Here is a 24,334-nt window from a genome sequence, read left to right as displayed (position 1 = left end):
GTTGGGGTTATAAATAAAAGTTAGCAAGTTGGTATATTTGCAAGTAAAAGAATCCACAAACCATGTGGATAAACTGTAATTATCCTTACCAACTTAAGTCCTGTAAAAAGATACTTGACTTCTTGATTGATGAAACAGCTAAGCTGAAGCTGACTTTCCTTTCCTTTAGTGACTTCTTCTTCTTCAGATTCTGTACATTTCATGCTGTGCAAAGTAAGTTAAGGAATATACCAACAGCCGTTCAATTTGCTATATAATCTCTAACAAAATAAGTTATCCCAATGCTTTTAAAATTAATAACATCATTCACTGGTATTTAAAATGTTTTAGTCTCCCAGCAGAGATTCATTTCAATACTTAAAAATGCTCATTCACTTACCAACAATATGGAGTAATGAATGTGTGAAAAAGGATAAACTCTCAGCAAATAACTTGGTATTTATATAGTCTTAAAATGGTCTTAATAACTCAAAGATAAATCTACCCATGATCTAGAAAATGCTGCTCTCCTAAATTCATGTTTTATTAATTGCTTCCATTTCATGTATGTAATTTTGCTGATATATCCCATTTCATACAATTAAAAATTAATTCTCTATGAGGTGAATTAATGAAGCATTCTGTTGAAGATATTCTTAGGAAAAAATAATGAATGTCCTCCTTAAAGAGTCCATTTATCTAAATTTCAAGATCACTCCAATGGGTATTTTTTCAAATTCCTAATTTCCATATTTTTTAACCATAAAAACCTCTAAAGAATTTTCCTTCATATCCCACCCACCATCCAGTCAACAATACTATTTATACCAATTCATACTCAATAAGTTATGATTACAGTCCATATGAATCTTGGCTCATAAGGATACGTCGTCTCAAATTCAACTCCAAAGAACTGATCAATTAAACTTTTCTTTTTAGAAGGTGTCACTGCTGATGCAGATGAAGAATCTGTCTGCAAAAATTCAGATGAAATAAAAATTCCAATTTTACTTCACACGGATATTAATGTACATCACCTCCCACACAATCCAGTTTAGTAACACATATTTAAGTTTTTTTTAAATGTAATCCCTGTCTGCAAAACCTTTCTACTGATCAAAAAATATTACCAAAAAACTACAGATGCTCAGTAAGCACAAGGATTAAATTTAGTAAATAGTACACTGAAGTCAAGCGTCAAATGCAAGCTGTCAAATTCCAACTACAGATTCATTTATCTCAAGTATTCAAGGACATGTCTATCTATTAAGATGAACTTATTTCAAGACTTTTAGGGTGGGATGGAATGAAACTCAAAGCCTACACAAATATATTTCAATTACCTCTTTAACAGTATCATCCTCTATAGCTTCCAATTTCTGCTGTAATACTCGCATCATTTGTACCCAACACTCATTAGCATCCTGTAATTTAAAAAGTGACATAGTAAGTAATCCTGGCAGATACAGTGTTTGATTTACAAAGTACTTCCAAAATAATTACTGTTTCCTTAGGGAAGGGGAAGAAAGTTGTTTTGTTTTAAATATTAAGCCAAATTAAATATTTTATGACCTTCAAAACAGTGAAGCATTCCAGAATAGTTTGTTTATTCATTCAAGAGATGTTTAGTGAACTCATTATGCTAAACACCATTCTAGATACAAGGACTACATAGCAGTCAACAGAGTAGAAACAAGTCCTAGTGGGGAACATAAATAAACAAAATAGAACAAATTCAAGTAAAGAGGGCTATGAAGAAAAAAAAAAGCAATATGGGAGTAGGAAGTGATTAGGGAAAGAGGAGTGTGCTATTTCAGTAGGACTGTCAAGGAAAGCCTCTCTGATGCCTTGACATTTGACCCATGAGACCTGAATGAGGTGAGGAGGCAAGGCATATCCCTATCTGACGACCAAAGGAAAAACAGCCAAGGCCCTACAGAAAGAGGATATGTGGAGAGTTCTTTTTTTAAATAGCAAGGAAGCCAGTTTATCTGGAGAGAACTGCAAGGGGAACAGTGGTACATGACAAGCTCAGAAAGGCAGGCAGGCAGGCAGTAGACTGTTTAGGACCAAGACAGAAAACACGGGAACCAACATAATCTTACATTCTTTAAAGGACTCTGGGGGCTATGTAGAGAAGCACCACAGAGGGCAGAAGCAAGACGGTCAGATACCAGACTACTGCACCTCTCCAGGCAAGAGATAATGGTGGTGTGAACTAGAGGGGACTGGCATTGTATTTCCAAATAGAGCTTAGTCAGTCAGTGTAGGACACCTAAGTTTTACACGTACAAAATGAAAACCACAGAACCTTGCCCTGATTACCTGCTGAAGATACTGTCCTTGTTCGCCCTTCTCTGCAAACTGTGGAAAAGCCATGTGCAAAAATTGCAGTAGAATAATTGGTGGAATACTAGAAGAAGTTTTATCCATGGAGTCAAACAAATCTCTAAGGGCTTAAAAACAAAGCAAATACCTGCTTAGTAAAATAGTGACATAGTTAATATAAATACAAGCTACTATAAACTAATTCTCAATTAATAAAGCACTGCATATTAATTATTTTTAAGTATATCTACTCCTTTTGCAATTGCTGGATCCCTAATAAGAAAAAAAATTGTTTTTAAATCTTAAAGAATTCATCAGAAGACTTCATAATGCAATAACTAGCTATAAAAAATGGCTGGTGCTCTAAGTCTCTCTATCCTTGACAGCCTTTGCCTTCCTAACAAAGCAGTGTATATTCATTCAGTACAGAGAACATACAACTTCTGCCCAGAAATCAAACAGGCAGGCTTAACTGCTACAAATGAGCCATTATCAGGACATCAGGTAACCACTCCCAATGCTCCTCCCTTTAAGCCTATACTTGGTTGCCTTGTCCTGAACTCCTGAATACTGGAATCTGAAATATGTTTAAATCCTTAAACATACTTCCTGAACACTTTTAAAACTAACTTGCCTTCTTTGATTTTGAAGGCAAGTATTCAGTAAACGCTTTTGGTAGAATATATAGATACTGACCTGCAGTAATGTACTGTGCGGACGCCATCTCTCCTGAAGCTCTCAAGGCGCCTGCATACCTATGAACAGCAGGACAGAGTTAGAGAGATTCTGAAACTCAGACAGGAGGAAACAAGTTCAAAGGACTCATTATGACACTGACACCCTCAACTATAAGTTTCCCTGAGCTGTCCCCACCATTTTTACTTCTCTTCCAGTCTTGGTTCCTTTAAGAATTATATGGGCAAAAACGACTGCTAAGAAAAAGCAGAATTTAGGTAAATAAAGCCTACTTTACATTCTTTCCCGTCTTAACTTATCTATAATATTTTCTACAAACTGTGCATAACAAGAAAGTACATATTTAATGTCCATTATTACAAAGAAAACAAAATATAATTTTGTTATATTTGTTATATAAATGAAGAAAAACGCTTTGGATCAAAAACATTAAATGGAAATCAATAAGCCTACATTCAGCACTAATTTCTTACACACACAAAATAAATTTCTAGTCATTTCCCTCACCTATAAAATGAGCTGTGTGTGTGTGTGTGCACGCGCATGCGCTAACTCTGTGACCCTATGGACGGTAGCCTATCAGGCTCCTCTATTCGAGGAGTTTCTGATTTCTAAATTCATTTTTATGAATCTCAGTTAATTTACAGCAGTACAAAGGACTGGTCACCCACGGAAATATTCAAATCACCATATCTACTTAAACAAATATTTTATGACAAAGGATCAGAAATTATCATTCAGATAATATTAAACACCGGGCAACGGGAAAGAGCTGAGCAGCTGACCAGGAAAAGTACACCACCACACCAACCTGAGATGATAACAATGTTCCATTAACTTGACTGTAAAATGAGTCATAGAGAATTTATCAAAATTGCTCACATCCAACACTTAAGATGCATACCTTTCACTAGATATAAATTATATTTCAATTAAAACAAAACTCTGTGCTTATATAAATGAGTGAAAGAGGTCACAGAAAATGTTAAATTATATTCAATTGAAGAGTCTTGTTTTTTTTTCACTTGTTTGTTTAGATCTTTTGGAAACTCCTACAACTAAAATATTCTTAATTTTTTTAATATACAATAATCCATGAGAGTAAAAGTGTTAGTTACTCAGTTGTGTCCAACTCTTTGCAACCCCATGGACTATAAGCCCACCAGGCTCCTCTTTCCATGGGATTCAATTCTCCAGGCAAGAATACTGGAGCAGGTTGCCATTTCTTTCTCCAAGGGATCTTCCTGACCCAGGAATCAAACCCATGTCTCCTGCATTAGCAGGCAGATTCTTTTACTGCTAGATTCTTTTAGCCACCAGGGAAGGCCCCTAAATTATATACGTTCATTAAAAAATTAAAAATCGTAACAGTTTCCCTGGCAGACACTTTAGGACTTTTAAAGGGTACTTCTGAAGTTAAAATGAAGTACTCATAAAGCAAGTGCACCCCATGACATCACTGAACCATGCCATTACATAATGGGCTGCTGTTATGAATTTACATCTCACTACAGGGTAACAAGAAGATTAGAGACACCAAGGGGACATTTCATGCAAAGATGGGCTCGATAAAGGACAGAAATGGCATGGACCTAACCGAAGCAGAAGATATTAAGAAGAGGTGGCAAGAATACACAGAAGAACTGTACAAAAAAGATCTTCACGACCCAGATAATCACGATGGTGTGATCACTGACCTAGAGCCAGACATCCTGGAATGTGAAGTCAAGTGGGCCTTAGAAAGCATCACTACGAACAAAGCTAGTGGAGGTGATGGAATTCCAGTTGTGCTATTTCAAAGCCTGAAAGATGATGCTGTGAAAGTGCTGCACTCAATATGCCAGAAAATTTGGAAAACTCAGCAGTGGCCACAGGATTGGAAAAGGTTAGTTTTCATTCCAATCCCAAAGAAAGGCAATGCCAAAGAATGCTCAAACTACAGCACAATTGCACTCATCTCACACGCTAGTAAAGTAATGCTCAAAATTCTCCAAGCCAGGCTTCAGCAATATGTGAACCGTGAACTTCCTGATGTTCAAGCTGGTTTTAGAAAAGGCAGAGGAACCAGAGATCAAATTGCCAATATCCGCTGGATCATGGAGAAACCAAGAGCGTTGCAGAAAAACATTTATTTCTTCTTTATTGAATATGCCAAAGCCTTTGACTGTGTGGATCACAATAAACTGTGGAAAACTCTGAAAGAGATGGGAATATCAGACCACCTGACCTGCCTCTTGAGAAACATGTATGCAAGTCAGGAAGCAACAGTTAGAACTGGACATGGAACAACAGACTGGTTCCAAATAGGAAAAGGAGTATGTCAAGGCTGTATATTATCACCCTGCTTATTTAACTTCTATGCAGAGTACATCATGAGAAACGCTGGACTGGAAGAAACACAAGCTAGAATCAAGACTGCCGGGAGAAATATCAATAACCTCAGATATGCAGATGACACAACCCTTATGGCAGAAAGTGAAGAGGAACTAAAAAGCCTCTTGATGAAAGTGAAAGTGAAGAGTGAGAAAGCTGGCTTAAAGCTCAACATTCAGAAAACGAAGATCATGGCATCCGGTCCCAGCACTTCATGGGAAATAGATGGGGAAACAGTGGAAACAGTGTCAGACTTTATTTTGGGGGGCTCCAAAATCACTGCAGATGGTGATTGCAGCCATGAAATTAAAAGACGCTTACTCCTTGGAAGGAAAGTTATGACCAACCTAGATAGCATATTCAAAAGCAGAGATATTACTTTGCCAACAAAGGTCCGTCTAGTCAAGGCTATGGTTTTTCCTGTGGTCATGTATGGATGTGAGAGTTGGACTGTGAAGAAGGCTGAGCGCAGAAGAATTGATGCTTTTGAACTGTGGTGTTGGAGAAGACTCTTGAGAGTCCCCTGGACTGCAAGGAGATCCAACCAGTCCATTCTGAAGGAGATCAGCCCTGGGATTTCTTTGGAAGGAATGATGCTTAAGCTGAAACTCCAGTACTTTGGCCACCTCATGCGAAGAGTTGACTCATTGGAAAAGACTCTGATGCTGGGAGGGATTGGGGGCAGGAGGAGAAGGGGACGACAGAGGATGAGATAGCTGGATGGCATCACTGACTCGATGGACGTGAGTCTGAGTGAACTCCGGGAGTTGGTGATGGACAGGGAGGCCTGGCGTGCTGCGATTCATGGGGTCGCAAAGAGTCGGGCATGACTGAGCGACTGAACTGAAATGAACTGAACAGGGTAACAGGGGCTTTCCCAGTGGCTCATCTGGTAAAGGATCTGCCTGCCAATGTAGCAGGCTTAAGAGACGTAGGTTCAATCCCTGGGTCCGGAAGATCCCTGGAGAAGGAAATGTCAATGTGCTCCAGTATTCTTGCCTGGAAAATTCCATGGACATAGGGAACCTGGTGGGCTACAGTCCATAACGTCGCAAAAAGTCAAACACAATTAAGCATGCATACACGAGCATACACACAGCCATACACAGGATGTAACTATTCAACATTTACGACAAAAGATGCATTAATGAATTATCAATCTTTTTTTTAATAACTGGAAATAGGAAGATCATAGATAATTTAATACCATTTCCCCAAAACTCTCAGTATTATGCCAAGAAAATATATAATTCCTAATTAAGGTAAGACTATTCAATCAGCCAAACAACATTCATAAGGAACTTTACAAAGAAAAACCATTAATTAGAGAAGAGGAACAATGGACATGAGTACTGAGAGGTTTAACAGAAAAAAATACTGAGTGTTTACAGACAAAAGAACCAATAGAGTACTTTTCCCAATCTTTGTCAAGTCGATAAATAAAAAAATGATATAGACAATCTGAATGTAATAAAGTTAATGCTTATTATACTTTATCACCTACAAAAAGAGGATGTCTTCACTATATTTCGATCATTTGTGAAATATTCACTACCAATCATAGATCAGATCAACTTAAACATTCATTGACAGAAAAAAGAGTAATTATTTAGTAGTATATACAATGGTGTAGTCTATGGCATGAACAAAAATGAACACACACACAAAACATGGAAAAGCCAAACATAATGAGCCGGACTCAAATGAATATATAATATGTATGTTTCTGTTCATACAGAGTTCAGAGTTCAAAAAAAGCAAAATTACTCTATGAGGTCAGGTGAATACAACAACTTTAGAAAGAAGGGTGGGGGCCATGGACTGGAAGGGACTGGTGAGGGGATTTTCAGAGTGCTAACAGGATTCTGTTGATCCGTATTGGTCACAGGGATGTGTTCATTGTGGGATAATTCATGTCTACATGTTTCTACATAATTCAATTATTAAAAACAAACTTGGGTTTCGCACAGCCAAGAAAACCGTAAACAAAATGAAAAGAATGGGAAAAAATATTTGCAAATGACGCAATCAACAAGGGATCAATTTCCAAAATATACAAATAGCTCATTGAACTTAACAGCAAAAAAAAGCCAACTCAATCCAAAAATGAGCAGAAGACCTATACAGACATTTCTACAAAGACATATAGATGACACATGAAAAGATGCTCAACTTTTCTAATTATTAGAGAGATGCAGATCAAAACTACAATGAGGTACCACCTTACAACAGTCCTGGCCATCATTAAAAAGTCTACATATAACAAAGGCTGGAGATGGTGTAGAGAAAAGGGAACCCTCCTCATTGCTGATGGGAATGTAAGTAGGTGCAGCCACTGTGGAAAACTTTATGAAGGTTCCTTAGAAAACTAAAAACAGAGCTACCATATGATCCAGCAATCCCACTCCTAAGCATGTATCTGGACAAAACTATATTCAAAAAGATACATGCACCCCAATGTTTATAGCAGCACTATACACAACGGCCTAAAGCTTTTAAAAACTTAATAAACCTGAATATTGTTTAAAAAGACTAGCACAGAAGCAAAGAAATCGGGAGCTCTCGAGCACTGCTGGAGAGGATGTAAAATGGTACTTTGGAAAACAGTTTGGCAGTTTCTCAAATGTTGTTTAAGAGTTACCACGTGAACAAGCAACCGACTCACAAACAAGAGAAATGAGAACACCTCATCTGCACAAAAACTTGTGTTTGAATGTTCACTGTAGCATCATTTATGCCAGCTAAAACGTGGAAACAATCCAAACGTCCGTCAACTGATGACTGGATAGCCAAAAGAGCATATCCACAGTGGACTATTATTCAGTCGTTAAAAGCAGTGAAGGACTGCTATATGCTATGCGTGCTTAGTCGCTCAGTCATGTCCGACTCTGCGACCCCACAGACTGTGGCCCGCCAGGCTCCTCTGTCCATGGGATTCTCCAGGCAAGACGACTGGAGCGGACTGCCATGCCTTCCTCCAGGGGATCTTCGCAACCCAGGCATCGAACCCAGGTCTCCCGCACTGCAGGCGGATTCTTTACCGTCTGAGCCACCAGGGTAGACCTTACGTGCTACAATATGGATAAACCTGGAGAACAGTATGCTAAGTGAAAGAAGCCAGTCACAAAAGGAGCATATAGTGTATGACCCCATTGATATGAAATGTTCAGAATCAGCAAATCTGTAGGACAAAAAGGACTAATGGCTGCCCAGAGCTGGAGGTGGGAAAGGTATACGAAGCGAGCATGAGGGTTTTTTCTGGGCAGGGGCGTATTCTGAAATTAGATTGTGGGATACTTGCATACTCTGGTGAATATAATAAAGACCATCTAATTGAACACATGAACAGGGTGAATTTTTGATGAATTATATCACAAGCTACTAAATATATACAGAAGTGCAAAAGAATACTATTCATCCAAATGTGAATCTTCTTTACCCAAAAAACACATACAGTCTCTCTTCTGTCTTACCTTTTAAGGGCATCTTTGAGTTCAGGCACAGAACGAATACACTGAACTGTGGCATTCATGTAACAAGTATTACCCAGGTTTGTCAATCCACATGGTAACTCCATCTGATAAGGAAAAGGATTAAATCAATTTTATAAAATGACACAGCATATATAAATCACTAAACACTTTGAAGCAAACAATTTACCAACTCATACCAATTTATATTCCATGCCAACAATGTTTTATTTTCCTAACAAAAAAAGTTTTACTTGCATCATGCTGACAATCATTTTGTGTTTTAATTCCCTTCTTGAAAATAAAGAATTTTATCAGTCCTGCCTCCTCTGCAGGTTTATCCCTAGAAGAGGGTAACAAAATATATACTGAAATACTTCAAGGAGACTTCCCATGTGGTCCAGTGGCTAAGACTCAGCACAGCCAATGCAGGATACCCAGTTCAATCTCTGGTCAGGGACCTAGATCCCACATGCCCCAACAAAGACCGGGCACAGCCAAAATAAATAAACAAATTTAAAAAAAAGGAAACACTTCCAGAAAATGAATGGTACTATATAAATGCTGGGTAGTAAAAACAATAATAATATTTGACAAGAATGTGTTGGCCAGTTTCTAAACCAACACTGCATTCTTAAATTAAGGATAAACTGTATGTATTTTCACCATGGAAGGTTTTGAGAATTTAAATATCCCAGCATTTAAACTATGTAACTTCTTTAAGCTTGTTTTGCCATAAAGTAACAGTAAACACTTTAACAGCACTGTCTGCCAGATGCCTTTATTACAGATATTAATGACTTTGTAATGAATTGTTCAATTAGAAAAGGATCCCATGAGCCAATTTCAAAAACAAAACTTTGGTTTACTGCTGATAACATGCATCCTGATGTCAATTAAATCCTCAAAATGCACAGATGCTACTTTTTGAAAGTCATCTTGCTGTTTCTTAAAAAGTAATTATCAGGTATATAAAACGTGGCATGTCTTACAGCAGATGCTAACTGTTCTTCTGTCATGTCTTCTACAAAGACAGTTTTAGCTGAGGGTTCCTCAGGAAGAGCGTCTGCTGACCCCATCATTAGTACAGTCATTCCCTGTAAAAAAAAAAAAAAAATTTCATGAAAACTCAAAAGCTGACCATGTTTATGTTCAAGGAAATAAGTCAGACGCAGAAAAACACATATCACGTGCTTCTGTGTACCAGAAAAGGTCAATCTAAGACAGATTAGTGGTTGCAAGGGCTGAAGATGGGAAAAGAGAATGTCTGGAAATGGGAACACATTTCTTTCTGGGGTGATGAAAATATTCCAAAATCAGACTGTGGTGAAGTTACACAACTCTGTAAATACACTAAAAATCATGAAATGCTAGCGTGCTGCTTCAGGCCAAAGGTCACCTGCAGAATGCTGGAACGTCTGTATCTCGACTGTGGGAGTGGTGACATGACTGCGTAAATCCATCAAACTCTAAAGTAGGTGAATTTTACTCTCTATATACTATACTATACTCTCTATATACCATATTTTATTTATACCTCAATAAAGCTAAGGTCAAAAACACTGTCACAAAGCTGAGAATGTTTTCAATATCGTCAATCATTCGTATTTAGTGGCATCATTTCTCTCCATAACACACTAAGCAGTGATAATATTCCTATGTAAGTCTATTCTGTAACTGTAACCATTATTTACAACTGAACAGAAAAATCTCCATTGTTGGAAATTATCAAGCCAAATATATAAATTAGTTCAAAATGTCCAATTTTATAATTCTACATGTTATTAACCTAAGGAAATACTGATGTAACATTCCACACAATAGAACAAAGACGACTGTCACCCTAAAACTCCTAATCTTGAAATGTGAACATCGTACTCAGTATCTTAATTGGAAGACATGAACACCTGAGATAAAGAGGGTAGAGAGGTTTAAAAGAGGGGAGAAAAGTCAGAAAAATGTTTTTAAGAAAGGCCAATAAGATAAAAATATCTAGATGAGGATTAAATTAGGAAATAAATAAGGTCAACAAACTCAAGCCTTATGAGTACCTATGACGATCATTCTATCACCTATTATTTTTACTTATACTTTCTATAAGATAATAGCAAAGGAGCACCAAGCAATTACTAAAGAATTTTTTTCCAAAGACAACTGTCTCAGGAAAACCAAATAGTTGAAGACTATACTAGCAACAGTCAGCTAGAAAATACAATTGAAAAGAATGAATACCAAAATTATCTAAGAGTAAACATAATAAGAAATATATATTTTAATAAGAAAACTATAAAGCTTTATATAAAGATATTAATAAACGTCTAAATAAGCTGAAGGACAACAAATTTCTGGACTGGAAAAATTACTATAAAGATGTGATTCCAAATTATTATATAAATTTAATTAAATCCCTTTCTGAGACCTTACAAAATGATTCATTCATGCAATAAACTTATGCCCATGAAAACAGCTAAGAAATTTCTGAAAAAGAAGACTAAAACAATATCTTTAAAATTACTAAGAGATTACATATGAAGAATGTTGAAGATAATAATTTAGAAAAATATTCTAGTTCTTTACCTTATGACATGCCATGCCCAAAATGAATTACAAATTGAGGACTTAAATGTAAATAAAATAAAACAATTGTAAAACATCCAAGTTAATTTTTAAAAAATCTTGCCATTTTGGAAGATTTTTCTAGAATTGACATAAAAGATGAAAGGACTAATGACACTAACTGTGTAAATCCTAAAACTTGCCCATTACGACAATCACAATTTTGACAAACTTTAAAAAAAATCAAGTGTATATGGATACAATAGAAAAATGGGCAAAGCAGAAATCAAAAAAGGCCTAAAATTAATAAATCAAATAAGCTTCTACATTAAGAAGCTAGCACAAGTATATATTAAAATCAAAGTGAAAGGAGAAAATAAAGCAAAGAGGGAAAAATCAATAAAATAATAAATGAACAAGCAAAAGTTGACTCTCTGAGCAGGGGAAATCAATGAAACTAAACAACTTCTCCCTAGGTGACACAGACAATGAGCAAGAAAGCACAATTTGCCGCTACGGAGCAGGAGGAGGGGATGTTGAAATGACAGCACTACAGAGTCTAGAATAAAGGTTATTAAAGAGTATAGTATGCCATCAATTCAACAACTGAAACTAAACAGACCAAGTACCTAAAAAACACAAATTACCAAAACTGGTATTAAAAAAAAATGTAACATCTGAAGAGTCCTACATTTATTAAAGACACTAAATTCTTAAATTAAATGTCTTCCCACAAACAAAGCTCCAAGCCTAGAGAACATCACTGGAGAATTTTCTGCAACAGTTTCAGAATATGAACTCTTTCAGGAAAGAGAGGAGAGAGGACTGCTTCTGACTCATTTGATAAGGCAAACATTACACTGACAGCAAGACTCAAAGACAGTCCAAGAAACTACAAACCGTATTTTTCACACAAAGAAACACAAAAATGATTTTAACAAAATACTACCAGTAGAATCTGAATTATATTTAAAATAAAACACATTAAGATTGGTTAACTATTCAAAAAAGGAAGTATAGTTCACTGCATTAAGAAATTAAAGGATAAAAAAATTAACATTTCAAAATATATGTAAAAAGTATATGACAAACTCAACTCACATTCATTATAACTTTCTACAAACTAGAAACAGAACTTTCCTTAACCTGATAAACATCTATAAAAAACCTATAAATAATCTGTAAAACAAGGGACCAAAAATCTACAATGGGTAAAACTCAAGAGCAAAGAATATTACCAGGGATAAAGAGGAACAGTTCATTTCGATGAAAGGTCAACTCATAGAGCTATTAACAATCCTATACATGTATGCACCTAAAAACAGACAAAACTAAACTACTACAACTGAAAGGAGATATAATCAAATCCACAAGAGCTGGAGATCATGACACATTTAATAAAAGACACAGATAAAACATCAGTTAAGGATAGAAAGAACATGAAGACTATACACCAACTTGACCTAACTGGCATTTACAGAACATTTTACCCAACAATAGCAGCATACCTTATTTTTTCAAGAGCACAGAAAACATTCAAATGAATGGAGTAAAGCAAGTTGTCAACAAATTTCAAAGGATGGAAATAACACTGGATATGTTATGTGACCATGACAGAATCAAATCAGAAATAAGTAACACAAACATATTAGAAAAAGCCCCATATAATTGGAAATGAAATACAGTTCTAAACAATCCATGGCTCAAAAAAGAAATCACAAGGTATATTAGAAAGTATTTTAACTGTATAATAAAAACACAGCATATATAATAAAAACACAACCACTAGATTCAGCTACAAATGCTTAAAGAAAAATTAGTAATAATAGTTTTAAATGTCTATAAGAAGAAAATAGATTTTTTTAAAAGAAAATCAATAATCTAGGCATACACTTTAAAGAGCAAGAAAATGAAGTAACTTAAACTCCAAAGAGAAAAAAATAAGAGTAACTATTAACAAAATAGAAAATGGGTAATATGTAAAATCAGCAAAGTCAAAAACCAAACAGACTTATGATAAATCCTTACCAACACTGATCAAAATATTTTTTTATTAATAACAGGAATAAGAAGGATCATCGATAAATAATGATATAATAGGATAACTAACAATTATTTCAGACACTAGGAACAACTTTATGTCAATAAATTCAACATATTTAAAATAAGCAAATTCCTCGAAAGAAGAACATTAAAAAAATACAAAACATTAAACATTAAAAAAAATTAAAAACATTTAAACAAAATGCAAAAACATTAAAAAAAAAAAAAAAATCAAAATAGCCTGGTGTCTACTAGAGAAACAGTATCAAATTCCCATGAAGAAAACCCAAATCCAGATGTAACGCATTGGTAACTTATTTCAAATATTTACAGAAAATAATACCAATCTCACACCAACTCATTCAGAAAACAGAACTTTTAAATAAGTGTCCCACATAACTCTTGACGACAAAGTGAGGATAATGCAAAACAAAACCACTAATATGCCTCAACACATAAAAATATCTTTTGAAATATGAGAAAACTAAATCCAGCAATAAATAAGAGATAAACACATCATGATCCAAGTGTGTCTGTCCCAGTATGAGGTTCTCCAAGTGTTGTCTGTGAACCTCCAGGGGTCTCTCAGATCCTTTCACAGAGCCAGTGAAGTCAAAACTATTTCAATAATACCAAGATGCTATTTCCCTTTTTTAAATGTGGTGATAGTACGTGAACCATCAACTTCCAGATGTTCAAGCTGGATTTAGAAAAGGCAGAGGAACCAGAGATCAAATTGCCAATGTTTGTTGGATCACAGAAAAAGCAAGAGAATTCCAGAAAAACATCTACTTCTGCTTTACTGATTATGCCAAAGCCTTGACTATGTAGATCACAGCACACTGCGGAAAATTCTTCAAGAGATGGGAATACCAGACCACCTGACCTGCCTCCTGAGAAATCTGTATGCAGGTCAAGAAGCAACAGTTAGAACTGGACATGGAACAACAAACTGGTAGTTGTGAAAGGAGTATGTCAAGGCTGTATATTGTCACCCTGCTTATTTAACCTATATGCAGAGTACATTATGTGAAATGCCGGGCTAAATGAAGCACAAGCTGAGATCAAGATTACCAGGAGAAATATCAATAACCTCAGATACGCAGATGACACCACCCTTACTGGCAGAAAGTGAAGAGGAACTAAAGGGCCTCTTGATGAAAGTGAGAGAGTGAAAAAGCTGGCTTAAAACTCAACATTCAAAAAATGAAGATCATAGCATCTGGTCCCATCACTTCATGGCAAATAGAAGGGGAAACAATGGAAACAGTGACAGACTTTATTTTTTGGGGCTCCAAAATCACTGCAGATGGTGACTGCAGCCATGAAATTAAAAGACATTTGCTCCTTGGAAGAAAAGTTACAACCAACCTAGACAGCATATTAAAAAACAGAGACATTACTCTGCCAACAAACGTCCATCTAATCAGACCTATAGTTTTTCCAGTAGTCATATATGGATGTGAAAGTTGGACTGTAAAGAAAGCTGAGTGCCGAAGAATTGATACTTTTGAACTGTGGTGTTGGAGAAGACTCTTGAGAGTCCCTTGGACTGCAAGGAGATCCAACCAGGCAATCCTAAAGGAAATCAGTCCTGAATATTCACTGGAAGAACTGATGCTGAAGCTGAAACTCCAATACTTTGGCCACTTGATGAGAAGGACTGACTCATTTGAAAAGATCCTGATGCTGGGAAAGATTGAAGGCAGGGGGAGAAGGGGGCGACAGAGGAAGAGATGGTTGGATGGCATCACCAAGTCAATGGACATGAGTTTGAGTAAGCTCCAGGAGTTGGTCATGGTCAGGGAGGCCTGGGGCGCTGCAGTCCATGGGGCCACAAAGAGCTGGACACAACTGAGCGACTGAATGAACAAAGAACTGAGTTATCAAACCATGAAAAGACTTGGAAACTTAAATGCATATTACTAAAGATGTCAATCTGAAAAGGCTACAGACTGTATAATTCCAACTATACGACATTCTGAAAAAGGCATAACTACAGAGACAATAAAAATATCAATAATTGTCAAAGGTAGAGAGAGAGAAACATGTACAGCATAGAGAATTTTTAGGATGGTGAAACAATTTTGTACCACACTACAGAAAACACATCACTATACATTTGTCCAAATCCACAGAACACACAATCCCATGAGTGAACCCTAACAAACCATGGACATTCGGTGATAATGATGTGTCAATGTAGGTTCATCAATTTAACCAATGTGCTACTCTGTGGGGGATGCTGATAATGGAGAAAGCTATTCACACATGAAGGCATAATAAAAATTACAAAGTACCAATTAAGTTAAAAAAAAAAAACACACACTTCTGCATACCAAAATTACTTGATATCTGTCTTCACAATAAGCCTGCATGAATATTTGTGTTGGAAACCTGACTACTTGCCTTTTTTAACAAAATACAGTTTTTACTTAAAACAACTGACAAATTATGGGGTTTTAGACTTGAGTATTTAGTAACATTTTTTCAAAAATGAAGAAACTGAGCTAGTAGTTTCAGGGCAAAGTACTGACAATATTTATAGCTGCCAATGACAAAATTAGAGCTCATCTGTCACTATGCACCTGACAATTTTCTAGAATTAAAGACTTTTCCACTGAGGTTGGTAGTGATATTAACAAATGCCATTTTGAAGAATTATATAATGAAATCCATGAGCATTTCATGAAACTACTTACATGAAAGTAAGATATAAATAACTCAGAAAAACAATTTTTCCAAATGACCAATATATGACGTTTCAAAGTCATTCACAAGTGTAAGATCCATTCTTCAATGCAAAACAGATTTTTAACATACAAAAGGTCACTGATGTGGTTTTTACGACATCAAGTTCAGTTCAGTCGCTCAGTCATGTCCAACTCTTTGCGGCCCCATGGACTATAGCACGCCAGGCTTCCCTGTCCTTCACCAACTCCTGAAGCTTGCTCAAACTGATATCCATCGAGTCGGTGATGCCATCCAACCATCTCATCCTCTGTCGTCCCCTTCTCCTCCTGCCTTCAATCTTTCCAAGCATCAGAGTCTTTTCCAATGAGTCATCTCCTTGCAGTCCAAGGGACTCTCAAAAGTCTTCTCCAACACCACAGTTCAAAAGTATCAAACAAACCAATAAACCAACTACCACATGTTGAGTTTTGGTATACTATCAAAGAAGAATGTTCACGATTTTAACTGAAAAGCCATCTCCCTTTTCCAAACATTTAACTATTATGAGACCAGATATCTTACATATACTTCAGCCAAAGCCATGTATCACAACAAACTGAGAATGCAGAAACAAAACTAAAAATCCATTTATCTTCTATTAAGCTAGACTGTCAAGAGACTTGAAAAAATGTAGAATAAGTCCATTCTTTCACTTTTCTTTGCTGTTCTGAAAAATATTTTTTAAAAATGAAATTAACAGGTTAATAGGTTTGTTACTGCTACTTTTAAATGAATAATATTTTTAATTTCTCAGCCTTAATTTTTTTTAACTTTTTATTTTGTATTGGGGTATAGCCAATTGATTAACAACGTCATGACAGTTTCAGGTGAACAGTGAAGGGACTCAGCCATACACATACAAGAATCCATTCTCCCCCAAACTCCCTCAGTCTTAATTTCTAATACAATAAATATTGGTATAACCCATATATATGAAATTTAAAATAATTTGAGGGTATAAAGAGGTCACAAAGATTAAGAAATCTGAGAACAGCATATCAAAAATGCAAGGTTTAATAGTGAAAAACCAATGAGACTAGCCAGATTATCAGAATAAGAGAAAAATATGATCCTTTCAATAAGCAGGAAAAGCGCTTAAAATTCAACAGCCATTCATAACTTAAACGGTCTCAGTGAACTAGTAAGTGACAAAGATATCCACTTCCACCACTTTCTATTCAACACTGTATTAGAAGTGCCAGCAATGAAGTAAGGCAAAAAAAGAAACAAGTCATAAAGATTGGAAAGGGAAAAGTAAAACTGCCTCAATCTGAAAACAGTCATGCTTATGTTCATAGAAAACCCAGTGGAATCTACGAAAGAACTACTGGGAACTAATAAGTGAATCTGGCAAGGTCACAGGATAAATATAAACTATATTTTTATAAACTAGCCACAACCACTGGAAAACAAAGATTTTTAAAGTATTGTTAACAGCCAAGAAATAAGTTCCAGAGTCTAACTAACAAAAACCATACAAGATTCCCATACTGAAAACTTATCTGAGCTAAGAAAACTGGACAACTACACGTTATTTAAGGATTTTGGTACTCGATTACTTTATGATGTTCATTCTCCCCAAACTGAACTGCAGATTCAATGCAATCTAAAACAAAATTCTAGGAGTCCATTTGTAGAACTAATTCTAAAATTATAAGGAAAAGCAAAGGAGCTAAAATAATCTTGAGGAAATAGAAACAACTTGGAGAACTTACACTACCTTATTTCAAAACTTATTATAAAGCTTCAGCAAGCAAGACCACGTGATACAAGATTAATCAAATGTATCAATGAAACGAGTTCAAAAATAGGCCAACAACTGATTTTCAAGAAAGACTCCGAGGCAAATCAATGAGAAAAGGAAAATATTTTCAACATGTGATGCTGGAACAACTGGATAGACAGAAAAAAAAAGCATTAAAAATACATTTTGTGTAATAATTAGGGAATGACAATTAGTGTTCTTAAGATAATACTCACATTTTTCATTTTGATGTTCCCCCAATCATCATCCTGTTTTAAAGACAAATAATAAACATTTAACCATCCCTGTATAATCCAAACATAATCTAAAAATCAAGTAATTTTAGATTTCTACTTCAAAATAAAAATTTTCTGCATGCAGATTTTAAAATTACTGTAATCAAAAATATTTTTTAAAAAAACAAAAACACTAATGCAGCCTTAAAACTAGTAGGTCTAATAACTGTTTAAACTACATAAGATACCATCTAAAAGACAGTAAACTTGGCAGCACAAAGGTACTGAAACACGTGATTGATGACATATGACAGACGCCAACTTTCTGCATGTTTGGAACCAGCAGAGCTAAAAACAATTTATGTGTTAAGAACAAAGAAGAACCTAGGGAATGAAATAGGTCTACATAATTAGGATGATTATACAACTAATCACCCAAATCAAGAGACTTTGAGAATGCAAGTGCTACTACAAATTATACCAGGAGAGTAAATAAGACCACCCAAGGCAAACTAACCATTACTAATATTTGCTGCGTCCACAAATATTTCTCAGGACCTAAATTTCACACCTATGCATCAATCAATTAACAAATACTTTAACTTTTGTATGTTCATTTAAAGTGTGTTTTCTGAAATGCCCTGATTGGCACAGATATTTTGGCAGCTAAGCCCTTCCTTTCATAGGAGGTCAGTTCCATATCACTCCTTCCTTTCCACAGAAGGTACCAGGCATTCCATATGCTTCCCTTGGGTGGTGCTACTATCTCTTTTTGGACATCCTGCTTCAAAGGGGAAAGTAAGTCCCTAAATCCCTTCTCAATTTAAGGACTATTACTGCTAATCAAAAGGAATGGTAACAAAAATGCCCTCTGAGATAATGTACTTCTCCAAGGTCACACAAAGTTGAGAAGTGAACCCAGATCTGCTTGATCTGTAAATTCCATGTTTTTTTTGGTCCCTTGTATGTTACTTAAACCTCTCTGATGATCAGTTTCCTCTTTTATCAAATACATAAAATAATTTACTTTCCTCATTTTTAAAAATACATACAGTTGAATATGAAAGAAAATAAAAGAATAAGTATTCTTATACTGTTTTACTGCCCAGTTAACAGGGCTAGCCAATCCTTATCTCGAAAATAACTAGAGCTCTTTAGCACTTCACATCTAATTCTTAAAGAAAACGTATTTTAAAATCTATACTTGCCCAGGATTACAAATAATAATAAAGATAATACCTTTACATCTTTTCTGTGGCCCTTCATCAATGATATTGGTAAGCCTGGACTCCTAACTGAAATCAGTGTGATCACTGTAAGTGAACTAAAGGAAAAATTAAATTGTATTCATTGATACCATGCATTTAAAATAAACACATTAATGCTGCTTAAATAGCAGTGTTTTGAAACAGCTACAGTGTTCCTTTCTTAACATGAATCAGAGTTTTAATCCCATAGACTATATACTGTCACCAAATAAAAATACCTCAAATGTTACATTTTCTGGTGCTAATTATTTTCACAAGTACGTAATGAAAATCTCGACTAAATTTTACCTTCAGTGTTCCTCCTTTCACCATAACTTTCTGTCTGGCCGGCTGGACTCCAGTCAGTGCAAAAAGCTGAGCCTTGAACACCATCGGAGGTTCATCAGTATTCAATTCTACACCTTCAAATTTCTCCTTTCCCCATTTCACAGTAACTGCAAACAAACCATAATTTTGTTTTCATTTACAAAATAACAAGGCTTAAGATTTAGAAGATCCTTACAACTATTAGGCTAGTTCTTGAACACCAAACTATGTCACTAACCTTTTTACTCAACTAATGCCTACCAAATCAAAAGTGAAGTAAATGCAAAAGATCTTGGATAAAATTTAACTGGATCTAATCCAACTCTCATTTGATAAATAAGGAAACTGAGACTTAAAAGAAACAGACGGATTTATTAACGTCACAAAACTAGTCAGTAAATATTCAAGGTTTCTGAATCCTCCTCCAACAATAGCTGCAAAAAATGACAACACTGAAACACCTCCCAGAACAGAGTAAGGTTCTCAGGCTTCAAAATGTGTTTAACAATCATTAGAATCAGGTAAGGTCTGCTTCCTGAGCAAGAAGTGGTCAAGGAATTCTGTGGCGGGCCAATGGTTAGGACTCTGCTTTCACCGCAGTAGGCTGCATTTGATCCCTGGTTGGGGAACTAAGATCCTACGTGCCACAAGGTGTGGCTAAATTAAAAAACAAACAACAAAAAAAGAGAAAAGTCAAAAATATACCTGAATCATTAAAAACTATAGATATCCTACTTCACAGCCATTCAGATGGCTATTACAAAAATGACACACACAAAGAAAATAACAAGTGTTGGCAGGGATGTATGCAAACTGGAACCCCTGTGCATCTCTATGGAAATGTAAAAAGGTGCCACCACCATGGAAGTACGGCAGTTCCTCAAAAAGTTAAGCACAGAATCACTACTGAACGATCCAGCAACTCCATTTCTAGGTATATACTCAGAAGTATGGAGAGCAGGGAATCAAACTGATATTTACATGCCCATGTTCAGAGCAGAATCATTTAACAATAGCCTAGAAACAGGAGCAACCCAAGCGTCCATCAACAGATGAATGAATGAACACAATGTAGTATATACGTACAATGGACGTTATTCGGCCTTAAAAAATAATGAAATTCTGACATATGCTACCACATGGATGAAACTTGGGAGACATTATGCTAAGTGAAATAAGCTAGATAACAAAAGGATAAGTACTGTATGACTCTATGTGGGGTACCTAGAGTAGTCAAGTTCACAGAGACAAAAAGTAGAATGGTGGTTGCCAGTAGAATGGTGGAGGCTAGGGAGAAATGCAAATCGGGAGTTATTGCTAAATGAGTACAGAGTTTCGGTTTAGGAGCATCAAAAATTTCCTGAGGTGCAAGGTGATGTTTGCATAGCAATGTGAATGCACTCAAGGTCAAAAATTGTACACTTTAAAATGTTTGAACTATTACATATACTTTAGAACACGTTACATACACTTTACCATAATAAAAAATTCAATCAATCTCATAAAATAGCTACTTTTGAAATATGTAAAAATAACCTAGGGAATTCCGTGGTGTTCCAGTGGTTAGGACTCCACGCTTTCAATGCCCAGGGCCTGGGTTCAATCCCTGGTCAGGGAACTAAGATCCCCAAAGCCCCATGGGGCTGCCATTTAAATAAGCATACTAACTCAAGGATCTACATAGTTTGTTTCCACTGAAACCTTTATACCTGCTCACAATGAGAATCCCACTACTAGTAGTTGTCTGATTTCTCTGATTACTAAAATCAGAATGTAAAAAAGTGACCCTGGAACATCCCAGGCAATCCAGAGATTAAGGCTCCATGCTTCCACTACAAGGGGCTTGGGTTCAATCCCTGATCAGAGAACTAAGACCTCTCATGCCACGTAGCACCATTAAAAAAAAAAAAAGTGTGACCCTGACTCCAAATCCCAGTTCAATCAATGTTAGCATTCATTCAGTGATAAACCCAGTAGAAAGCATTAGGGAGACTGTATGAACTTACAATTTAATAAAGGAAAGACAGAAAAAGGTTAAAATAACCAACAATATAATATGAATATTACAAATGCCAGAGGAACACAAGAGAATGCTTCATGAGTGAGGAAGAACACCCTGGAGAAAGTGATACTACGAGTTACCACTATTGACTCTGAGTCTCAAAGAAGAAATTAGGTGTTAGTCTGAGGATAAGAATAAAAGCATTCCTGGAAAAGACACTCAAAAGCATAAGGCAGCACTGGTATCCTGAGAGACAAATAATTCTCAGAGTTGAAGGGCAAGCAGCTGAAAAAGGAGAAACGGACCAGGGATCAAGTCAGGGAAGACAACTTAAGTCATGTTAAAATGTACAGGCTTTATGTTGTACAAAATGCGCAGCCCCTGAAAGGTTTATAAAAGCCACTTTGGTTTGAACATTAGATCACTCCAGCAGTGGCAGAGAGAATATAGGTTTGAAGAGGGAACAACTACAATCACTGAGATAAGCCAGAAACATAAAACAATAGCATAAACAAAAGATGTGAGAGGACAAGATCAAAACAGTATGAGAAATAATGAAGATGAATATATCTGAAATTTAACTACGTCACTGTGGGCAAGTTAAACTTTTCGCTTACCCATAAAGGACAATTATACCAGTACCAAACGATTATGCTGAAGATTAAAACAAAGCAATATGTATAAAAACCTGAGCTTTGCACCAAACACAAACGTATTTACGGCACTTACCCTTCACCATATATGAGACGGACATTAATTTTTTTTTTTTTTTTTTACTAAATCTTATGAATCAGTACTTAAAATGTTCTTTTTTTAAATATAGGGCTTTTCACAGAAACTGGAAATAAACAGATTCTCAATATGAAGATGTCAAAGGAAGAAACCTTAGAAATCTACTTCAGTTCCCTCATTTTGGAAATAAGAAAAAGATCTGATTAAATATTTAAGATGTAACTCAATTTTTAAGCTAGGAAGTTTGGTGAGTACAGGCATTTTTCGAGGGGAACAAAGACAGGGATTGGTTTAATTGTGAGCCTACCTGTGTGTTTAAGTATCAGCATACACTGATATTTACCCACCATTACCTAATACCTATTAAATTTTTTATTGCATAAATAGAATATTTCAAGTACCGTTCTACTGTTAATTGTTAAGGCTTTCAGAAAGAGGTTGAACAATCATTAATAAAGCATTCAGGTACACAAGAGTTTTGAGGACATTACTCCGCTGTGGTTTCCCCTTTTGCCTGGTAAAGCAATAAAGCTATGCTTTCCTACTTCATACTTCTCCCCCCAAACAAAAAATCATTATTAAAGTATTTAATTCAAAATCCTAGAATATCAAGAATCCATCTAGAGTTTTAAATATTATTCCTTTGTTTGATGTCATTCTTTCAAAATGCTAAATGTTCACGAAAGGAATTAAGAGTGTCAACCATGGCCAATGAATCACACACCCACAGCCAACTGGAACCACCAGAGGTTTTAGGTGCCATTTTGAATCAAGACTGGGAGACAGCAAGGCCCATTAACTCCAGTAAAACCGTGATCCTGCCTCACACATTGGACTACCATCACGCCAAAGCGGGGAAAAAACTGTCAAACGCCAAGCGAAATGATGCCCTGCCCGCGGATATTTGTATTCCTTCACCTCTCAAAAGCTAACAATGTGCTTCGGCCGTGGAAGCCCAAAACAATGTTTCACGAAACAAAAACGAAGCAAAACGTAAGCTCGCCATCTGCCTCGGGATAAAACTAAAATTTATACAAAAGGGGCGGTGGCCTCAAGGAGTAAGCCCAGGGAAATCCCAAAAACGTCGGAAGCTAACCTCCCATCCCCGGCCCCTCCATCACTCCCTGGCCCAGGCTTCCCCTCCTGGCCGCCTCCCTCCCGCGGCTACCCCTCGAGAAGCCCGGGAAATGCCACGGCACCTCCAGCCTGGTCCACCCTCACCCCACCCCGCACGCGAGGACAGCGACACAAACTATTCTGCAGAGTCACCACTCTGAGGGGGCCGACGCGAGCTGCTTTCCCACCCCGCCCCTCGCGCCCACCCCACCCACCCGGCGGCGCCGGGGGCCCCCGGCTCGCCTCGCGCCGCAAGGCCCGGGACTCGCGAGGAGAGAGGAAGGGGCGCGGGGTCCCTCGGCGCCGCGGTCTCCCCCGCCCCGTGCTCGGCCGGGAGTCCGCCCCGCAGGCCGGGCCTACCCAGCGGCCTAGCCCCGGGCGGGACTGCGGGCGCGCGGCGAGGAGGAGCTCACCGGAGTAGAGCGGCATGGCGGGGCGCGGGAAGGCCAGGCCTGGCGAGGACGGCGAAGGGAAGGGGCCGCTTAGAAGGTGCGGTGGCGGCCGAGGCGGAGGCGCGGCGGTGGTGGTGGTGGTGGTAGTTGCGGCAGACACGGTGCGACAAGAAACTCATTCAAACCGGCCCCTGGCGATGACGCAGCAGCACGCCGCCCTCCTGCCGAGCCACCGGGCAATTGCGGGGAGGAAGCGAGGCGGGGCCTGCGGGTGGAGAGACCAGGGCGGCGAGGGCGGCGGGAAAGGGGGCGCGCGCGCGGCCCCTTCGCCGCACAGGTGCGCGCGTGCGCACTGCGCCC

General features: G+C 37.2%; 1 protein-coding gene across 1 annotated transcript in view; it reads right to left on the bottom strand.

The window, feature by feature from the left end:
* USP14 (ubiquitin specific peptidase 14) overlaps nucleotides 1-24,334 on the bottom strand; it is a 35,194-nt gene extending 10,860 nt beyond the window's left edge. The window contains 10 exon segments of the mRNA NM_001075189.1: nucleotides 90-204; nucleotides 867-952; nucleotides 1,323-1,403; nucleotides 2,305-2,435; nucleotides 3,004-3,062; nucleotides 8,850-8,953; nucleotides 9,839-9,943; nucleotides 18,159-18,191; nucleotides 19,715-19,860; nucleotides 23,996-24,334. Coding sequence (NP_001068657.1) covers nucleotides 90-204; nucleotides 867-952; nucleotides 1,323-1,403; nucleotides 2,305-2,435; nucleotides 3,004-3,062; nucleotides 8,850-8,953; nucleotides 9,839-9,943; nucleotides 18,159-18,191; nucleotides 19,715-19,860; nucleotides 23,996-24,011 — 876 coding nt within the window. The 5' untranslated portion in view covers nucleotides 24,012-24,334.

Source organism: Bos taurus, chromosome 24 (assembly GCF_002263795.3).
Source record: "Bos taurus isolate L1 Dominette 01449 registration number 42190680 breed Hereford chromosome 24, ARS-UCD2.0, whole genome shotgun sequence".
NCBI lineage: Eukaryota > Metazoa > Chordata > Mammalia > Artiodactyla > Bovidae > Bos > Bos taurus.
This window is presented reverse-complemented; position numbering and strand designations above follow the sequence as displayed.